This window comes from Hemiscyllium ocellatum, chromosome 22 (genome assembly GCF_020745735.1).
Source record: "Hemiscyllium ocellatum isolate sHemOce1 chromosome 22, sHemOce1.pat.X.cur, whole genome shotgun sequence".
Taxonomy (NCBI): domain Eukaryota; kingdom Metazoa; phylum Chordata; class Chondrichthyes; order Orectolobiformes; family Hemiscylliidae; genus Hemiscyllium; species Hemiscyllium ocellatum.
In genome coordinates this window covers 20,824,794-20,846,136 of record NC_083422.1, presented here as the reverse complement: position 1 = coordinate 20,846,136, position 21,343 = coordinate 20,824,794, and the positions used below count along the sequence as shown (strand labels likewise).

Genomic DNA, 21,343 nt, shown 5'->3' with positions numbered 1-21,343 from the left:
GGATGCTTGATGATTTTGAAGATACTTTTGCAATTTTTCAAGTCCTCAAATCCACAGTATCCACTAAACCCTAAGTCATGAGAGTTGTTGTAAACCAACATAATTAACCTGGAATGGTGTATATTTCTCCGGTTCAGTAAACATGCTTTAGAAACCTGTAACGCCTTCCTTTTGCTCAAAGGAGTTATACTGATCACTGGCACTTGACTTTTGAGCTAATTAAGGTTTATCAACCTACTATAGAACTTCAAGAGCAAGGTAACTGCTCAAAAATGAGAAATATTTGTTTTTAGTGATGTACACCAGTTTGGTATGGTTGTCATAAAACAGTGCTCCATTAATTTTGAATAGTACGCTGCCCACTCCATGCACTACTGTATCAGAAGATTATAGTTTCATTTCCTTCAAACAAGGAATACTTTTAGATAATATAGTAACATTTGCTCCAATGTCAAGTTTGAAATGGGTTTAATGATGATGAACCCTGTATGATTGGTGTCATTCTGTTATAGTCACTCTGCAATAGCAAAGTTGCATGTTCCAAAAAACGTGGTACATCGTATAATATGTGATCTAATGAAGGCATGTCTTGATAGTCTAGGATTTCTTCTAAAAGGTGCTTGATGCAAGGTGTTAACTTTTTTGCACAAGTAAGCATTAACAGTTTTGTGGTTCAAAGATTGTTGTTCACTTTTGGACGATTCTCTGGAAAATCCCACTTTCTTACATAGTTGACATGGCCTCACAAACAAAAGACTTCTGGCATTAAAGGACTTGAAGATGTATTGGATTGAGCCATCATGTGATGTGATGTTTTCGTACTTTAAAAAGTTAACGAAGCCTGATGAACTCAGCTGACTTTCTATTATTGTCATTGTCATGTATAGTTTTATTTTTAAAATTTCAGTTCTACCACCATTTCAATTGTTCTTTCCAGTACAATATCCTCTTTAGTTTAAGAAATGAGACCAATTTTGTGTTCAGACATCAACTGTTTACAACTTGTATCCCTTCATCCAAGTCACTTATATAAGATGTGGTCGTTAATTTTGCTGATGGCACAAATGTAGGTAGTACAGTAAGTTATGAGGAGGATATAGGGGGTTACAAAAAGACAGACAGATTAAATGAATGGATAAAAATCTGGCAGATTGAGTAAATGTGAAACATTTGAAATTTTCAATTAAAACAGGAAGAATAAAAAGAAACATTATGTAAATGAGGAGAAATTGCCAAGTTCTGAGATGAAGAGGGATTTTGGTGTTCTTGTGCATAAATCACAAAAGAGTTATATGAACATACATCCAGGAATTAGCAAGGCCAATAGAATGCTATCATGTACTGCAAGACAATTGAATTCAAAAGTACAGACATTGTGTGCTTCAGGCACACAGGGTACAGGTGAGATGACATCTGGAGTACTGTGTACAGTATTGGCCATGTCATTTGAAGGAAGAATGTAAATAGTTGGAAGCAGTTTAGAGAAGGTTTACCAGATTAATGCCTTTGGGTATTAATAGGTAGGCTTATGAGGAAAGGTCAGAACAAGGGCGGCACGGTGGTACAGTGGTTAGCACTGCTGCCTCACAGCACCAGCGACCCGGGTTCAATTCCCGACTCAGGCGACTGACTGTGTGGAGTTTGCACGTTCTCCCCGTGTCTGCGTGGGTTTCCTCCGGGTGCTCCGATTTCCTCCCACAGTCCAAAGATGTGCGGGTCAGGTGAATTGGCCGTGCTAAATTGCCCGTAGTGTTAGGTAAGGGGTAAATGTAGGGGTATGGGTGGGTCGCGCTTCGGCGGGTCGGTGTGGACTTGTTGGGCCGAAGGGCCTGTTTCCACACTGTAAGTAATCTAATCTAATCTAAACAAAAAATGTGGTTTGCATAAGCATTTTCAACATTTGGATGGGTTATGCTTGTATCCACTGGAGTTTAGAAGAGTAAGAGGCACGTTCGTTGAAAAATCTGCAAGATTCTGAGGGGTCATGAAAAGGCAGATGTGAAGAGGATGTTTTCTCTGATAGGAGAATCTAGAGCTAGAGACCACCCATTCAAAGAGAGCTGCAGTGAATCTTTTCCTCACAAAGCATCGTGAGTCTTGGGAATTCTTTCTCAAAAGGTGATGGAAAAGCTGAGTCCTCAAATATTTTTAAGTCAGAATGGGATAGGTTCTTGGTAAGCAAGTGATTGAAAGGTTGTCAGAAGTAGATGAGAATGCGGATTTGTGGTTACAATCAGATCAGATGTGACCTTATTAAGTAGTGCAACAGGGTCAAAACAGAATGGCCAATATCTAATCCTTGTTCATGTGTTTGTATCTCAAGGATGGTCTTTTCCAAAATGTCTAGCTAATTGCCTGCTTGAAGTACCTGTCATTTTAAATGTGCTTGGAGTTGTAATAAATTTCTCATGCCATTGCATTCAACTGTTATTCCCAGCCTTCTGAACCTCACAATGAAGCCCGGTGCAGTCTGGAGCCAAGGCCCAGTGCAGGCTGGAGGGTTAGGTGCTAGTGTGGTCTGAGCTGGAAAACCGTTGTTCTGACCTTTTATTTCTGCAACATTTTATTTCTCTGTTCAAAGATCTTGTAACTGAAGAAGTTGTACCTAGGTACCTTTTGTACCTAAATGGTGGTGATTTATAAACTTGTGACTGTACTCGTCTGAGTACATATGCCAAAGCTAATTTTAATTCTACTTAAGTGATTGACTTTAAAACTGTTAAATGTCTTTTGTAGGTGGAGCTGGTATTGATGTTTAATGTTTTAAATTGTACAATTACTTCAGTTGTATTACATTGTTGAAGCTTCTTCAAGGTTTTAAAAATATTACGATTTTTTAAAAATGGTTTTTGGATGATGAACATGAATTGCTAATAAAAGATTTGCAATTGTTGTTTAAATAAAGAATGTTACTTCTGCCCTCCTTAACAGAAGTTCTTTGTTTTTTTGAAGAAATCTAAAATCTTCTAAACATTTTCAATTAAGCTCTTAATTAAGAAATTTTCTTTAAGCCTATGAAGATCATTGAAATGTTCTGAAATGAAAAACTTCTGTATTTTTATCCTTTACAATTGCATAGATTAGTTGTCACTTTCTGACCCAAATAATGCCATGTTTTTCTTGATGGCTTCCCACCCTCTAAAGTTTATCTGATCATAAAGTCTGCTGCCTCATTTCTTCCTTCCCACTTATCTGCTCCACCTCCCTCTCCAACCTATCACCTTCATCCACACCTTCATCTACTTATCGCATGCCTAGCTACCTTGCTCCCCACCCCGACACCCCCTCCCATTTATCTGTCAGCCCCCTTGGGCCACCGTCTCATTCCTAATGAGGAGCTTATGCTCAAAATGTCAACTGTACTGCTTCCTGTGGATGCTGCCTAACCAACTGTGCTTTTCCAGCACCATACTCTTTGACTCTGCCTCATTTCTGACCTTGTCAACCATTCTTCACTATCTCTTTTATTTACATTGTCACACAAAATACTGAATTCCTTCAAACAATTTTCAATTTAATTGTTTCGTGACCTAGCCCTCTTAAACGTAACAATTTCTTCCAAACCAATACCTTTCTACATATTTAGGTCCAAGTCTGATGGTGAATTAAGTGTCATGACAGTTTTTCCTTGACAGTAAAGTTACTCACGTATATGTAGTCTTACAGATGGTTTTAAACAATGGTTTTTATTCCATGTAACCAATAATTAACTTTGTAGGCAAATGCTTAAAAGTCAGGAAGTTTAGACAGCAGAATAAGCATTGAAAGATAATCAATTAACATGCATCACTGATTTAATCTTTGTGACTTTGACACCTCAACCATTCTCCCCACCTCAGCCTCCCCACCATTAGCTGTTTATTCTCTGATCTCTTGCACATCCACTCTCCTATCACTCACTCATTGGACTCTGTGCCTTCAACTACCCAAGCATCGTTATCTGGTATTCGCTCATTGCCATTTCCATATCCACTTCACCCTCCTGTCTGACCTATCACTTCACCCCCACCTTCAACTACCTGTCCCATTCCCAGCTACCTTGCTCCCAACCCCACCCCCTCCCATTTATCTCTCAGCCCCTTTAGGCCACAGGCCTGATGAAGGGCTTATGCTCAAAACATCGATTCTCCTGCTCCTCGGATGCTGCCTGACCGGTTGTGCTTTTCCGGCACTACACTATTCGACTCTGAACTCCAGCATCTGTCGTCCTCACTTTCTCCTATTCCCTCATCACATCTATTTTTTTAAACTCCCTATCTACAGAGCCCAGATTAACATATCACCATTAAACTGGTAGTGAAAACAAATCGAACATATTATATATCTATGTCGAGAAGTGTGAAGTTGCTGGGTTGTCAAGAGCAGAGCAGCAATTTCAAGAATCTGAGATAGCAACTAAGATAAAACTGTTCACAGGAGCAGATTTTGAATTTTAAATGGAAAATGGCACAGTGAATGTATGACGTAGAGGATCCAAAGAAAATTATGTTCTTTTTTTCCCTTTTTATGAGGTATTCACTGTCTTTTTTGGGGTCCACTGTAATTCTTCCAAATAATTAATATCTGTAACCTTTCAGAAAGTAACAGTATTTGTGGTGACTTGGACTGGCTGACTCTGATCCCAAATAAATAGATTTTTATCTGGGTTGTCCAAGTTGGATTTGTAACTAGAGTGGCAAAATGTAAGGTGGTGCAGAAAGGGGTGCAGGAAAGACTGAATAGAGAAGAGGAACGTAAGCCAATTTCAGTCCAACTGGTTTTTCCTTGGATTTATTTAAATTGATGGAAAATCTGGCAGTTGCACGTGCTGCATTCTGCTGGATTGTTTAGCACCTGCGGGATGAGAATCCAGCTTATCCCATTCACTCCTGAACTTGTAGTCTGCATATACAAAACAACATGAGCTCCTGTTGCAATTTATTCTGTGTCAACATCATTTGCAAGTTCTAGGCAAGTTCTAAATGATTTGATTAGAGCTTTGCTGTTTATTTTAATTTTAAACAACCTTCATTTTTACAAAGCTTCAGGAGATTGTAAGGATACATCAACATCAACGAGAAGACCGTAGGACTAAACGTCTTGAATATTTGTTTGTCTTTTTGCTTTTTAAAATGCTGATCAAACGGTTACACTTAAAATATTTTTTCAAGATGATAGAAATTAAAAATAAAATATTTGGGAAATAAAATATATATTTAATATGGCAGCTGCTTGTAACAGAAGAGTTAATGTGTTAAAATTAAATGTTTCAATGCCTTCCATAAAAACAGCATTCAGTATTTTAAACAGGTTAATCGTTCATATTCAATTATCAGGAGTAGACATTTCTGGTGCCCACTGTTTCTTAATCCAGTAAAAGACAGCTTATATCCAAGTAATAAAATTACAAACTGCAATCAGTAAAAGGAAAGACAGCTAAATATTACAGTTCCCTGTGGGCAGGAAAACTGACAAGCAGTCTTTGGTGGTTGCAGTTAGAACATTGGGCACCAAGCCAGTACCTGTAATTTTCCCCAACATTGGGGAAGCTCTGGAATTAAGAATCTACTGATGACCATGAAATGATTGTTGATTGTTGGGAAAACCTGTTTGGCTCAATAATGTCACTCAGGGAAGGAAATCTGCCATCCTCACCTGATCTGGTCTAAATGTAACTCTAGACCCACAGCAATGTGTTTGACTCTCAACTGCTCTCTGAAATGGCCTAGCAAGCCATTCAGTTTTATCACTTGTTACAAAGTCTCAACAAAGAAGTGAAACCTGGCGTCAAGCTGGGCACCAGAGGAACAGCGAAATAGCCCCATCGACCCTGCAAAGTCCTCGTATTAACATCTAGGGACTCTAGCTGTTTTGCAGACTAGTCAAGCAACAGCCTGACATAGTCATACTCACAAAATCATGTTTTATATTGCCCCAGACACCACCACTATCGTCTTGGATGTGTCCTGTCCTAGCGACAAGATAGAAATTGCAGTCAGGAGGTGTTGCACTGGGAGTTCTCAACATTGATCTGGGCCCCAGGAAGTCTCATGGCTTCAAGTTAAACATTGGCAAGGAAACCTCCTGCTAATTATCACGCACCATCCTCCCTCGGTTGATGAATCAGTACTCCTCCTTCTGAACACCACTTGGAAGAAGCACTGAGAGTGGCAAGGGCTGAGGCTGGGGAATTTCAATGTCCACCACCAAGAAAGGCTTGGCAGTAGCACTGCTGATCAAGCTGGTCAGGTCCTAAACAACATCGTTGCCAGACTGGGTCTGCTGTAGATGATGAGGGAACCAGCAAGAGGGTAAAACATACTTGAACTAATTCCTGTCTGGATGAGTGTAGCTGTAACAACTCTCAAGAAGCTTGACGCCATCTAGAACAAAGCAGCTGATTTGACGGGCACCATATGCACAAGCGTTGAAAAGTGTGGCGCTGGAAAAGCACAGCAGATCAGGCAGCATCGAAGGAGCAGGTGACTTGACATTTCAGGCATAAACCCTTTATCATGAATGTTAATATCTGCAAGCATCCACCAGCAATGCTCAGTAGCGGCAGAATGTATTATCTACAATATGCACACACAAATTCACCAAAGATCCTCAGACAGCACCTTCCAAACCCACAACTGCTTCCATTGAGAAGGACAAGGACAGCAGATATATGGGAATGCCACCCCCATCTGCACGTTTCCCTGCAAGCCACTCACCATCTTGACTTGGAAACATATCACCATTTCTTCACTGTGTCGCTGGGTCAAAACCTTAGAACTTCCTCCCTAAGGGCATTGTGAATCAAGCTACAGTACATGGACTGCAGCTCATCACCACTTTCCTTTGGCCAACATTTATTGTCAATCCCAAGTTGATCTGTCAGTGATGCCCATATTGTACGAATGAATTTTTTAAAAAGTGAGCCGAGTGGAAGTGGGCTCAGTCTTGACGTTCACCCTCCAACCCTCCAAAAAGGGCACAAAAAGCACGATTAGGTGACAATGGACTCAACAGACTTAGTCTACATCACTTATCACTCAATGGGTCTCTGGAGTATGCGGGTGATATTTCTCTGATGTAGTCAGTTGTAACTTTATGGAGTAGCAAGTGAAGCATTCATCACGTTCTCTGTTCAAATGTCCTGTCATTGACCAGGAAATTGAGAATGCCTCACCTTTCTAAAAACGTGTTTAGAGCCAGCCCAGCTCACCCCTCCCCTCCACTTTACTCTCCACTGTCCAGGACCAACCACAGGCTGTCTCCGTATTAGATCCACACAATGTTGTGCCAAGTTCTAGCAGCCTGGCTAAATAAGCTTTGTAGCTCACCAGAAAGGCCTGGGTCCAAAATGACAAATCTGGCTTTCTGCCAAATCAGGCCAAGGTAGCAGCTGGCTTGTTTCACTAAATAACTTGTGAAAAAAAGCAAATATCTATCCAGTGGTTTGCAGGAATGAAGGGAGAGAATGGGCCCTGAATGTTGTATTTTTAATGACCTGTCTGACTGACAATCTAGAGACTGGGATTTGCAATCTCTTATAGTCTTCCTGTTTATTAATGTGGTTGTTCATACTTCCCCACGGTGTTCACCTCTGATGTAGATGATGTTGTATTGCGATGAACAAACCTTCACTGAGAGTGTGCAAACAAATCGGAAACTACTCTCAAAGCTGCAGGAATTAACAGGGTCTACAAACTTGACACAAAACAGATCAATTGTCTGCATTTCCATTTCATAGAACAGCGGGTCACAAAAATTGTGTAAATCTAGGAAAAATGCTACTCATAGCAAGCCCCAGTCCAATTTCATTTCAAAACTTTGGCAACTAATCTGCAATAGTGGGAATTCGAACGTTTGATTTTCATTTTCAAGAAGCTTCTATTACAAGATTTTTTTTCAATAACACAAGCATGGAGAGTGCTGAAGAAACTCTGCAGATCTGGAAGTCTGGAGAGAAATAGATTTTGAAATTTCCAGATTTGAAATGTTAATCCTGTTTTTTCAATCATCATATACTTCTAGAACTGCTGAGTCTCTCCAGCATTTTCTGTGTTGGTTACATATTTTCAGCATCTGCAGTGTTTTGCTTTTATTGAAGAAAATAAACATTGACAATACAACTGACATAACCCAGTTAAGGAATGTCCTTTGAGGAAAATAGAAATTTTTTAACAGCTGGATTTTAGCAGCTTGTGTTTATACATGATGTCTTCAGAGAAAATGCTGAATAAATACAGCACTAATTCTCAGCTCACCAAAGTACATAGCAGTTATAATACAAAAACAAATCATTGGGCTCAACTAGTCCATGTCGATGTTTAACATACATGCAACCAAATAGCTGTAATTGCATTAATCAAGCTTCCTCCCTATACCTTCAATCTATTTCATACTAATTTAATCTCATTTCCCTTCAAAGCCCATTTCCTTCTGACTGATCTGGAACAATCTCTTTTCCAAATTAGTTACAACTGCACTTTCACAATCATTTACCATCAGTGATGCCTTCACCTGAATATTTCTGTATCTACTAATTTGCTCAACCACACCTTCACCATTGATGCCCAGGTATGTCTTTTCCACAAAAAGCAGGACAGATCCAAATTGGCCAACTACTGCCCTGTCGGTTTACTCTCAATCAACAAAGTGATGGAAGGGGTCATCAACAGTGCTATCAAGTGGCATGTGCAAAATAATAATATGCAACACCAGTATGGTTTCTGCCAAGCCATTCAGAACTGCACTCAAATCTATGTAATTGTAATTCCTCATTCCAAGCAGTTTCTTAGAACGTCCGTATTGCACCTCATCTAAAACCTCCATTTCTTACCTGTTGTGTCAAGGAGTCTTAATAATGGTTTAAAATCAACTCATTGATGAATCATGATTTTTATATTACATAACATTTGATACAAAGACTGGAATTCCTTTTTTAATCCAGCTTCATCAACACAAGATCCTGTCTCCAAAACCCCCAACAACACCACCACCCCCTAAAACACTTTATTATGCTGCAGGATCTACATGCTCCTTCCCCTTAGATTCCTGAGTGCAGACGTAACCACAGAAGAGGATCAGACAGTCCCCTCTCTGCAGCCTGTGATCTGGTTATCTTGGCCAGGCCCATGAGGAGTTCCCCCAAACTGTACAGGATGCCCATAGATTGGGAATATAGGACTGAAGTACAAGTAAAGATTTAAAAGCAGCCCCTTGAAGAAACTAAACTAGAGCTACAAAGGTAAACACAGCAATTCCCTCGTAGGTGAGTTCGAAAAGCTTGGATTAACTAATAAATCCTGAGACGTTTTGGGCAGTATGTTGTAGTACTGAACTGATTCGTATTATCAGCTGCCATACTTGTGAGGGCATATTTTTAAAATCCTTTTACAGAACTACCCTGTTTGCATTATACAGCACTAATATTAAATCATATGGCTACTTTCTGTACTGCATGGTTCAAAGTTTACAACATGTTATTCTAAAGTTTAATTTCTGTTGTTTCTTTTCTTACAGACAAATTCAAAAGATTGTTCATGACATCCAAAAGAGTGATGGCGGATTTATGAGCAGGTTTAAAAAGTAAGTTGAATTTAGGCCTCATTTCACATCATTTAGAAACCTATTTGTTGATGAGATGTCTACTAGAGATGTTTATTCGAGTCCTAAAATAATTGTAAGTTCAGATTGTTTACTTTTGGTATTTGAAAAATACATGCTGAACAATCTTTCTTTCTTCTCTGTATATGTTTGGATATTCTTCCTATTACAAAAAATTTTGAACATTAGTGATTTTTGAGAAGATTTGAAGCTCAGGTTGATGATCAGTATGTAAGTTAACCTTCCAGCTCAGCGAGATAAATCATATATAAGTCAACTGGTCATTACATAAATTTATCATTGACTTACAAACGACTCCGTTCACGAACAAATCAGTTTACGAACAGGATTGTATGTAAAATTTTGCTTCAACGTACATACGAAATTCAAGGTACGAACGACAGTACGAATGCAAAAAGCCCATGTGCGACCACGTGGTTTCATTGTTCTGCTTTGCTATGAACTTGTTGAACGCAAAAGCTCTCGGGCCCCGTGTGATCTCATTCAGTTTGTCTTTGGCGCGTGCGCTGTGAACAGCGTTCGTTGCTATGTCCAAGCATTCTTACGCTATCCAAACAATGGGAAAAATTGATTCAGTTCGTGAACTTTTCGGTTCGTGAACCAGGTCCTGGAACGGATTAAGTTCGTTACTGTACATAATTCTAAAGAAATGCAATTTATTAGAGTTATGAACTTCATGATTAATTAAACAGATTTACTTGCAAAATTCCAAATTATTTTATTTGCTAAATATCTGCTTTACTTTTATTGTTTAACAATATATCTTACCGTTTCATTTTCCTTTATGTTCCTTCAACTCTGGTCCTTGTACACCGTTGATCATCTTTACATTCTTCTGTTGATGGCTATGCTTTCAGATATCTAGGATCAAAGTTCTGGAATTTTCCTCCCTAAACCTGTTCATCTCTGATCCCGCTATTGTCCTTTTTAGTTGTCTCTTAAAACTGACCTCATTGACCACGTTTTGATCACACATACGTCAATGTCCTTTGGCTCGATGTAAACATTTGACAAAAATATTGTAATGTTAAATAATGGAGGATATTTTACTGCATATATAATTACAAGTTGTATCTGCATTATCCTTTAAAATACACTATATTTAGTTTTATACACTTGATAAATATTTCAAAATGTTTTGTTAAATATAAGCACATATCAGATATTTATATTATGCATATTTGCTTCATTGATATATTTGGTAGTAAATAACTCCATGGAAAAGCTCTTGAAAAGTTGATTCAGTTTGAACAGGTAAAGTTCTCAAAGGCCAGTTTGGTATTTCCTCCCATGTTTGCCTGATTGTTACTGGTTTGCATTGTACAATTTCATACTTACAGTCCCTACAGTGTGGAAGCAGGCCATTCGGCCCATCCACACCAACCCTTCAAAGGGCATCCCACCCCGACCCACCCCCTATGCCTGTTACCCTGCATTCCCTATGGTTAATCATCTAGTCTGCACATTATGGTCAACTTAGCGTGGCCAATCGACCTAACCTACACATCTTCAGATTGTGGAAGGAAACCAGAGCACCCAGCAGAAACCCACACAGACATGGGAAAAGTGTGCCTGTAACCCTGCATTCCCTACATCTAGCCCACCTAGCCTGCGCACTATGGTCAACTTAATATGGCCAATCGAACTAACCTGCACATCCTCGGATTGTGGGAGGAAACCAGAGCACACAGATACAGGGAGAATGTACAATCTTACTGTGTATTATTATGGTTACAACTTGCAGAATAAATGCAATGTTTTGTTATCGTCCCTGTTTCTTCCATTTCTCTGGATAAATGAAATAATGCAAAATGCACTCAAAGTAGGTTCCACCCATTTTGGTACACACCCAACTGTATCTCAGGCAGGGCTCCAATCATTATCATACCCTGTAGGTGTGCCTCATGTAGGAACACCTGTTTGAAATAACTTTTATTCAGAATTGAGACAGGAAATGTGATAGCTACCGTAATGCCTAAAAAAACTGCAACAGTAATAATGGCTGCTGACCTTGAGACTTCTGGCTATAGTCCAGAAACTGCAGCCAAATTATATGTCTAACTGGTCCTCATTTTTGTTTTCATCCTGAAATGATGTACTTAGATGTTTATTGAAGAATGATACTTCTAAGTTCTTCACAGGCTCTTTAATTTGAGGGGATTAAACAAATTCAGATTTGGGCCTCTTCCTAGCAGAGACTCAGAAAAATTAGACAGTATTTTGACTTCACTCCAATCTCACTGTGGTATGTTCACATGTTTCTGCCTGTTCATTTGGTAGCTTTTGGCTAGGATTGAAACAGAAGTGGAGAGCAAAGACATTTAGAAGAACAGATCCCTGTCCTTTTTCTTTCTTCTATACTGTGTGTCGGTATACTCCTGTGTACCACATGGACAGTACATGTCTTGATGTATGAATCTTGATGGTGAATGCTTGCATCCTACTTTGGGTGTATTCTGTTCTGATCAAATCCTATTGTCAGCCAACGTACACACAACTGGCCTTTCAGAAGGATCATAATTTGGAGAGGAAAACTTGGCTGTGTTTTTATTTTGTTGCCTTTCCAATTCAAGGATTTATGCCAATAAACCATAAATTGTGTTTAACTTAGAACATCCTTGATCATTATGACCCAGCTACACAGTGGATAAACTTTTGGGTGGCACGGTGGCACAGTGGTTAGCACTGCTGCCTCACAGCGCCTGAGACCCGGGTTCAATTCCCGACTCAGGCGACTGACTGTGTGGAGTTTGCACGTTCTCCCCGTGTCTGCGTGGGTTTCCTTCGGGTGCTCCGGTTTCCTCCCACAGTCCAAAGATGTGCGGGTCAGGTGAATTGGCCATGCTAAATTGCCCATAGTGTTAGGTAAGGGGTAAATGTAGGGGTATGGGTGGGTTGCGCTTCGGCGGGTCGGTGTGGACTTGTTGGGCCGAAGGGCCTGTTTCCACACTGTTAGTAATCTAATCTAATCTAAAATGGCTAGTAATCTAATCTTTACTGAAATTCTTCATAACTTGGATCACCTTTTACATGATTTGACACCTAAAGAGTTATGTTATAGCATTCTTCCCCTAAGGAATTAAGGCTTGTGTAAATGTATGTAAATTATGAATGATTAGATGTACTTTATATGGTCTCAGATAGTCCATCAGAAATATGCTTTGTATCATGGACAAACTAAGCTTAAATATAATAACTGATCATCGCTGTCATCAGATTTACTAATATCAAAGGATTTTTTTCTTTATGTAATTTAAATCAATTATCATTAAAATCTGCTTATTGACATTTTCTCTCACCCCATTTGCTTGTAATGCTGTAAAATCTAGCCCAGTGATCAACATAATTTTGAGAAATGGAACTGTTAGATCTGATCTCTTAAGGTCTTAATCTTTAATTTATTTTATACTGCACGCATCTCATGTAGCGTTCATCTACATGAGTTTTGTTATTCCAGTTTGTTTAACTTTAGAATTGCAATGCATTTCTTGCTTCTTAAATGATAATATATGTTGTGTTTCCATTCTTCCCCAATATTTAAGGAAAATTACTTAAATGTTAAGACACTTCCGCTGGGGAGTTTGTAAGAGCAGACATTTCACTCGATGGTAAATTAATCTTCTCCAATTTGCAAAAAAAAGACTGAACATTAAATGGAAAATGCACTCCTATTTAAGTTGTATTTCAGAGTTATGCCAATAAAAACTCTAATTTGTTAATAGAAATCCTCATTTGCTAAGTTGTGAGCATTTCCTTCAACTCATAGGTTCCAAAATGAACAAATGGCCCTGATGCGCAAAACTGGGAAAAGTACTTGGGATCGGTATGGATGAACAAAGCAAACCTATTTTCCTCTTTAGTGTGCTCTTGAACCTACATGTTAATGTACCTACGGCCTTTTTTTTAAAAAAAAGCAGCATAAAGAACACACAATGTGTAATCCACTTGTTTGTCTTTGACTAATTCTATTCTACTAATTCTTATTGTAGGATACGGAATAATCACAACAGTTAATATTCTGGGGCTGATAATTTTGTATATCCATACATTCAAAATAACATCAAGTTTCAAATTTTGGAACAAAGAGAAAGATTTATACTATATTTAAGTGGAATGTTCTAAAGTATCATATTTCCTTGAGTATGAGTTTTTATGGTGTACCGTTAAGAGATTTGCCATTTTAGAGTGAAAATAAGTATGAAGGCCCGTTTCATAATTAAGCTAGAAATGAATTATTTATATACTTTGGGTTTAGCTACCAAGCATTAGTTCCTCCTGTCATAATTTTCCCTGCAACAAAGCACTATCCAAAGCAAAATCAGAGAATCATAGAAACATACTGTACAGAAGATGTCTATTGGCCCATCGAGTATATAGGACCACCTACACTGGTCTCACCTTTCCACACTAGCCCATAGCCTTGAATGCAATGACACTTCAAGTGCCGATCTGAGTACTTTTTAAAGGTTGTAAGGTTTTCCACCTCATTTACCCTCCCAAGCAGTGCATTCTGACACACGCCACCATGTTGGTAAAAAAAATTTCCTCAGTTTCCCTCTAAATAACCTGCCTTACACTTTAAAATGATACCCCTTGTTATTGACCTTTCTATGCCCCACATAATCTTATACAACCTAACTCTCTCTGCTTCAAAGAAAACAACCCAAGCTTATCCAGTGTGTCTTCATAGCTGAAATGCTCCATCCCAGGCAGTATCCCGGTATATCTCCTTTTGCACCCCTCCACTGCAATCACATCCTTCCTATAATGTGGTGATGAGAACTGCACACAGCGTCCCATATGACTTCTTCACTACCTTATTAACCTGTTTACCACCTTCAGCAATCTGTGGACAAGCACCCTATGATCACTCTGTGCCTCTGAACTAACCAAGTGTCCTGCAATTCATTGAGTATGCTCGTGTTTTGTTCTTTCTTCCAAAGTGCATCACCTCACATTTATCATGGTTAAATTCTATCTGCCATCAGATTGATCTACCTATATCCCCCTATAACCTAACACCTTCATCCTCACTGTCAACATTGAGCTAATATTTGTTGTCCTCAAACTTATGTAACATCACCCCTCCCCTCCACATTCTCATATACGTCATATTAGAATATCACAAGCAATAAGGGACCCAGCTCTTCTACCACTAACTCCTGTCACTAAGCCAATATTTGATCCAACTTAACAAAGTACTCTGGATCCCATAAGCTTTTATCAACTTTATCACCTTCCAATTTGGGATCTTGCCAAAGGCCTTGCTGAAATCCATTAAAAGTACTTCAACAGACCTGTCCTCATCCAAACACTTGGTCATCTCCTCAAAACAATTCCATGAGATTTGTTATGCATGACATCCCTCGGATAAAGGAGAAAGTGAGGACTCCAGATGCTGCAGAGTCAGAGTCAAAAAGTTGGCACTGGAAAAGCACAGCAGATCAGGCAGCATCCGAAGAGGAGGAGAGTCAATGTTTCAGGCATAAGCCCTTCATCAGGAAGCCCTTCCTGATGAAAGTCATGATTTGGAGATGCCGGTGTTGGACTGGAGTGGACAAAGTTTTAAAAAATCGCACAACACCAGGTTATAATCCAACAGGTTTAATTGGAAGCACACTAGCTTTTGGAGCAATGCTCCGAAAGCTAGTGTGCTTCCAATTAAACCTGTTGGACTATAACCTGGTGTTGTGTGATTTTTAACTTCATGATGAAGAGCTTATGCCCAAAATGTCGACTCTCCTGCTCCTTGGCTGCTGCCTAATCTGCTGTGCTTTTCCAGTGCCACACTTCTCAACTCTCCCTCTGATATAGCCATGCTGACTCTCCCTGATCAAATCTTGCATATTTAAATGGTGATTAATTTTCTTCTTCATTGCTTTCTCCAAACATAACTGTTCATTGGTTAACATCAGGTACACTTTTGCATCATTCTGATACTGAGCACTTAACTGATGCACAGTTCTCCATCCAGGAGAACAAGTCATTCTATTATCAGTTGATGTTCAGATTTGAAGTCTCACATGAGTGAGAGTCTTGTATGCCAATGACCTTTGAAAAAAATCTAATTTATTCCTAATTATTTAGTTATTTATGAAAGAATGGAGCATTGGCACTAGTGTTATTTTAGATATGGCAAAACAATAGAACTCCACGAAAATCTCAATTAAAAAAGAAATTGTTGGAAATATGCAGAGAAATAAATGAATTGAGCCACATTACAGTTGGTTCTCAACAAAGCAAGTAGCTATTAAGAAGAAAAGGTTCAGGAACAGAAGTAGACCATTCAGTCCAATGAGTCTGCTCTACCATTCAACTAGATTATAACTGATCTAATCGTCCTCAACTCCACTTTCCTGCCTTTTCCCCATAAACCTTCATTCCCATCCTGATCAAAAAATCTGTCAGTCTCAGCCTTGACTACACTTAATGACCCAGCCTCTGTAGTAAAAAAAATCTGCAAATCTACTACCCTTAGAGAAGAAATTCTTCCTGATCTGCGCTTAAAATGTGTGACCTCTCATTCAGTGACTATATGCTCTAATAATCTCTCAGCTGAAGGTTTTTGTATGTTTCAATAAGGTTGTCTCTCATTCTTGTTCCTGTTCTCATTGGAATGTACAACATACTCAACCTTATCTAAGATAGCCCCTTCATTCTGCTCTAAGCTTAGTGTACCTTCTCTGGACTACTGCAATGCCACTATCTACTCAAGGAAATGTGATACATTTGGAGGGACTCTGGAATTTGGTGAAATGTTGGTTTTGCCTTATACAAATTAGTGAAAAGGATAATTGAAAACAATATAAGTTGGCTACAATTCATAGGACCAATTATGATTTCATGACTACAAATTTTAAGGTCCTTTTAATCTCTTACAAGTCGAGTGATCATTCCTATGTGCAATTTTTTAAAAAAACTAACTCTGGAGTACCTAATAATCTTGAAATCTTAAGTAACAATTGACCACTCTTTATATTTTATTGTCATATGGATTTATAACTATTGACACAGCAATAAGAAATGGAAGTATTCTGGTCCATTTAATATTTGGGACTTCTGTTAAAATGAAGCGGATTTGTATAATTCCCGCTGCCAATAATATTTTAGTCAAACAAGAACACCTTGAATACAAGAACAAATTGCTTGGTTTTAGGCATGTGGTAGCCAGATTTTCTGACTCATTACTCAATGAACAATGCTGCATTTCTGTTGAGGAATAATATTTAAAAAGCATAGCATTCCAAGTGATTCAGCCATTTAGAATAGTCTAGGCTAGAAAAACACATGAGTCAAATACCTTGCAATAATACTGAGGATAACAACTCTACCAGGATGAATTAACAATATTTACTAATGCATTGGCAGATGCAAAGTTGTTACCAGCAGGATTCATTTTAACATTACATTGGTCTTAGTTCAATGATAACACTCCTGCCTCCTGAGAGAGAAAGTATTGGGTTTTAAACCCGTCTCCAGTGACGTCTCTGCCGGCAAACCAGTGCAGTATTGGAGAACTGCTGCGTTGTGTTTTTTGAATCGCACTAAACGTCTCAGTTGGAGGTAAACCATATCAGTGAACTATTCAAAAAAAAAGCAGGATAATTCTCCAAGTGTCTTGGCCAATAATTATTTCTCAGCCAGCAGCACTGAAACAGTTTAATTGCTCATTTATTTCCTTATTCTTCACAGGAGCACATGTATAGATGGCTGCCATGTACTCTTATAACAGTGACTATATATCAAAAGTATTTTTTTGGTTGTGAAGCACTTTTGGAGGCTTTCACTGCAGCATTTAATGTGACCTTCTATTAGACAATTATATGCTTGCATCTAGAGCAATGTTACTGTTAGTAAATCAGGATCCTATGGCATAATAACAACCCTGAGCCAATTTAGAGGGACAGTTGGAAAGTTTATATACATTGCCTGCTGTGCTAAGTTGAACCAGATGTGACATGGAAAAGACGCCAAAATGCCCAAATAATATTATGTTTCTTGTGCTAAGTGGACCAAATCTGCCTTTCAGGTTCCACAAGTCAGCTGGCATCCTTAGCTTCCCACTCGCCATTAACCCCTCACCTCCCAACTCTTCCTGGACCTACCTTCCTAATGTTTTTGCTCTCTGCAAACCTTTAACCCACTATTGTAGCCACAGTGTGGACAAATCCAGTTAAACCTCTTTGTGGACCATTTGATCTTTTCTTAGCTAGGAATAGGTGAGCTGCACTGGGACAGGAATGTATCTTGCTAGTACCAGGGGAAGGAGACCCAGCCCTAAATTAAATCAGGTCTGCACTCAGTTTGAGGAGGAGGTGGGCTACTTAGAATTCTATTCAGACATGGCCTATCACAAATTCCCTCAAAATACACAACACAGATTTCTGAAGTATTTAATATATTCTGTAATCTGCTACTCTAACCAAAAATGTTTTATTTTAATTTACTTAGCAGGCTTTTCTAAGAGCTAATATCACTAGCATGCACTTTCAATGTGAAACAAACAATGTGAAATACTCCTAACATACATGCACTAACTTATGAGTTGTCCTTGGCTCTTGTTAACCTCTCTGTATGTGATACTGGAATTACTAACAATTTGAATTTCCACACTCTCAGATGTAGCTTTTCTTCTCGATCTTGCCTCCATTGATTTATCTTTTAATATTTGCAGATTCACGAAACATCCACCACCTTCTGTTCCTCGGAGAGATTATTCAGGTAAAGTTGTTTCTGAAGCACATCTTATATATGGCTGGATGAGACGAATCAAAAGACAATGGAGAGAGATAACAGTATTTAGCTTATCCAGATTTATTCTAAGAGTTTATGGGAACAATGTTTATGATCATTGCAAGAATGTTTGCCTGAATGTTTTTGTTTAATTTGTTTGTGGTTTGTGGACAATATTGAATAGGTCAGCATTTATTGTCCATCTTGCTGCATAGAGACATAAGCTGCTTCAGTATCTGAGGAGTCATGAATGATGCTGAACATTGGGCAATCATCCCCACTTCTGACCTTACGGTGGAGTTAATGTTATTGATGAAGCAGTTGAAATGGTTGGGCTAGACACTACCCAATTGTTCATTGTGTTATTGGAATAAGCATTTTCAGAATTCTTGTGGTACAATGGTAATGTTCCTACCTCTCAGCCAAGAGGCCAGGTTCAAATCCCACCTCCTCCAGAGGCCATAACATCCCTGGAGCTGAGATGACTGATCTCCAGTAACCACAACCATCTTCTTTTCTGCTAGGTCTAACTCCTACTAGTAGAGAGTTTTTTGCCTGATTCGCATTGACTGCAGTTTTGCTTGGGCTCCTTAATTCACGCTCGGCCAAATGTTGCCTTGATGTCAAAGGAGGCCACTTACATCTCACCTGTACAGTTCAGCCCTTCCTGCCATGTTTAAGTCAATGCTGTAATAAAGTCAGGAGCTGGGTGACTGTGGTGGAATCCAAAGTGAGCGTCAGTGAGCAGTTTATTACTCAACAAATGCCACTTGATCACACTGTCAGTGATCCCATTTACTGATGATTGAGAGTAGACTAATGGGGTAGTAATTGATCAGGTCTGCTTTGTCCTTGCAATTTGTATGCAGGACTCAACTGGGCACAATGCCAGTGTTGTAGCTGTACGGGAACAACTTGTCTGGGGATGGAACTAGTTCAGAGGGACAGCCCTCCCAGTTTTGGCATAAGTACCCAGACAATAATTAGGAGGACTTTACATAAAACAGGGCTGGGTTTGCTGTTGTCATTTTCAATGCCTATGTTGATCCTGGGCTTTAATTTATTTTTTAAGCCTTATGATGGCTTTCAGAGGGCATTTAATAATAAGCCACATTTCTGTGGGTTGGAGATCAATCCAAGTAAGGTAACAAATTTCTTTCTGCTAAAGCAATTAGTGAACCAAATGCATTTTATAACAATTGGTTTGATGATCAGATTTATCATGAATTTTCAGCATTTGCCATTGTGAAATTTGAACTTGTGCCTGTCCCTCTCGGTTGCTAGTCCAGTGATGTCACCACTACACCACTGCCTTTCCTAACTCTAGGGTGTAGAGTGCACGTAGAAGTTTCCTCTCTTCCAAACTGCATGTAAAAGTGGAAAGATCAAGGATATTTGGCATAATTATGACTTGTATCATGATTTAATAACAGCTAACCCACCATCCTCAGCTTTTTCGGTAAGTTCCTATTCAGATGCTAAGAGATGGAACCAACCATGAATTTTCTTTTCTCGACGGATTATCAAAATAAATAATGTTGGCCTCCCTTTGTGCTTCTTTCCCAGAATCCAAATCTTAGATTGTTTTATGTGACTGCTTCTTCCAAATGAATCTAAGTGAACATTTATGTGTTTTTATCCATGAACATTCATTTAACATTGATCCTAACCCATTTAATTCTCTATCTTTCTTCCTTTCATTTTTATTAGAAGGCGCAGGAGCACAGGAGGGAGAACAATGGTCTGACAATGAATTTGTAAGTGTTTTGAGTCATTTGAATTCTATGATGCATAGAAATTTTCAGAAGTTGTAAAAGTGATGTATTTCAAGGAAGGTTATTTTGTCTCAAGTGTTCCTTCAGTTGATTTATCATAATTTCAATTATGTTGTGGTACAATTCTCTCAAAAACCAATGACCCCTAGTGTTGGCTGTATCAAGCTGTGTGGTGTGGTTTCTCAACATCTTGAAGAAAGCCACAAGTGTTGATTTTAATATTAAAAGACCTAAGATAAACTTTGTTGTTCTTTCACAGATGTGTGTGTTGCTGGCAAGCTCAATATTTATTGCCCATCTGCAATTACCCCATTTTTTTCCATCAGGCTTTTTAAACAGGTTGACCCACCTCAGGTTTCCAAATCCGATGAATACAAGACAAAAGTTCTGCAAGGAGATACCCCGCCAATCAAAGGCTGTTTATTTCTCACGTTTTCTGCTGATTGGCTGCCCAGTGAAACAGCCTCTGATTGGAGGAGCTGTCAATTGTGCAAATCACGGATTTATTCATTCAATAAAAACTGAAAGAACTGGGGATGCTATAAATCAGAAACAAAAACAGAGGTTGCTGGAAAAGCTCAGCAGGTCTGGCAGCATCTGTGAAGAGAAATTAGAGTTAACTTTTCAGTCCGGCGACCCTTCCTCCGAGATATTCATTCACCCTGAGGCCTACATAGCAGGGTCAGTTAGATTGACGATTGACTGCCAGGAAACATAAGATAGTTCAGAAGTCTCCTGTAGCTATTCCTCTTTTGAATAGATATTCTGTTTTGGGTATTGCTGAAAGGGAGTCTCTCAGAGGAAAAAAAGAAGTGGCAGTCAGAATTTGAGCACTAAGAAGGAATCTTATGTTAAACGGGGTTTGTCAAGATTTAAAAGAATAATTATTAACAGGAACTCTTCTGGCACGCACACAGGAGATTCTTAGCCATGAGCATGAATCTAGGATAATATGTTGCTTTCCTGGTACCAGGGTTAAGGACATCTCAAAATGGTTGATGCATATTAACGAAGGGCAGAGTGAGAAGCCAGAAGATGTTGTTATAAAAGTTTAGGTAGATGGTTTAAAAAACAGAACATCAAAAATTGAAATCTCTGGTTTATTTCCAGTGCCAAGTTGTAACTAGGGAAGGAATAAAAGGGTAAAGGAGATATATATCTATGTCTGAAGATATGATGCAATATGCAGGGATTCAGTTTCTTGGATCATTGAGATTTCTTCTGGGACTGCAAGAACC

At 38.9% G+C, this 21,343-nt stretch overlaps 1 protein-coding gene across 6 annotated transcripts in view; it reads left to right on the top strand.

Moving 5' to 3' along the window:
* The window catches only part of blnk (B cell linker), a 203,563-nt gene that overhangs the window by 111,302 nt on the left and 70,918 nt on the right, over positions 1 to 21,343 (top strand). For 4 of the 6 annotated variants that reach the window (XM_060841938.1, XM_060841937.1, XM_060841941.1 and 1 more), the window contains 4 exons: positions 9,493 to 9,558; positions 13,364 to 13,420; positions 18,272 to 18,318; positions 20,041 to 20,087. In XM_060841938.1, the coding sequence (XP_060697921.1) occupies positions 9,493 to 9,558; positions 13,364 to 13,420; positions 18,272 to 18,318; positions 20,041 to 20,087 (217 nt within the window). The remainder of the gene's footprint in view (positions 1 to 9,492; positions 9,559 to 13,363; positions 13,421 to 18,271; positions 18,319 to 20,040; positions 20,088 to 21,343) is intronic. The other 2 variants (XM_060841939.1, XM_060841942.1) reach the window with 1 other exon arrangement.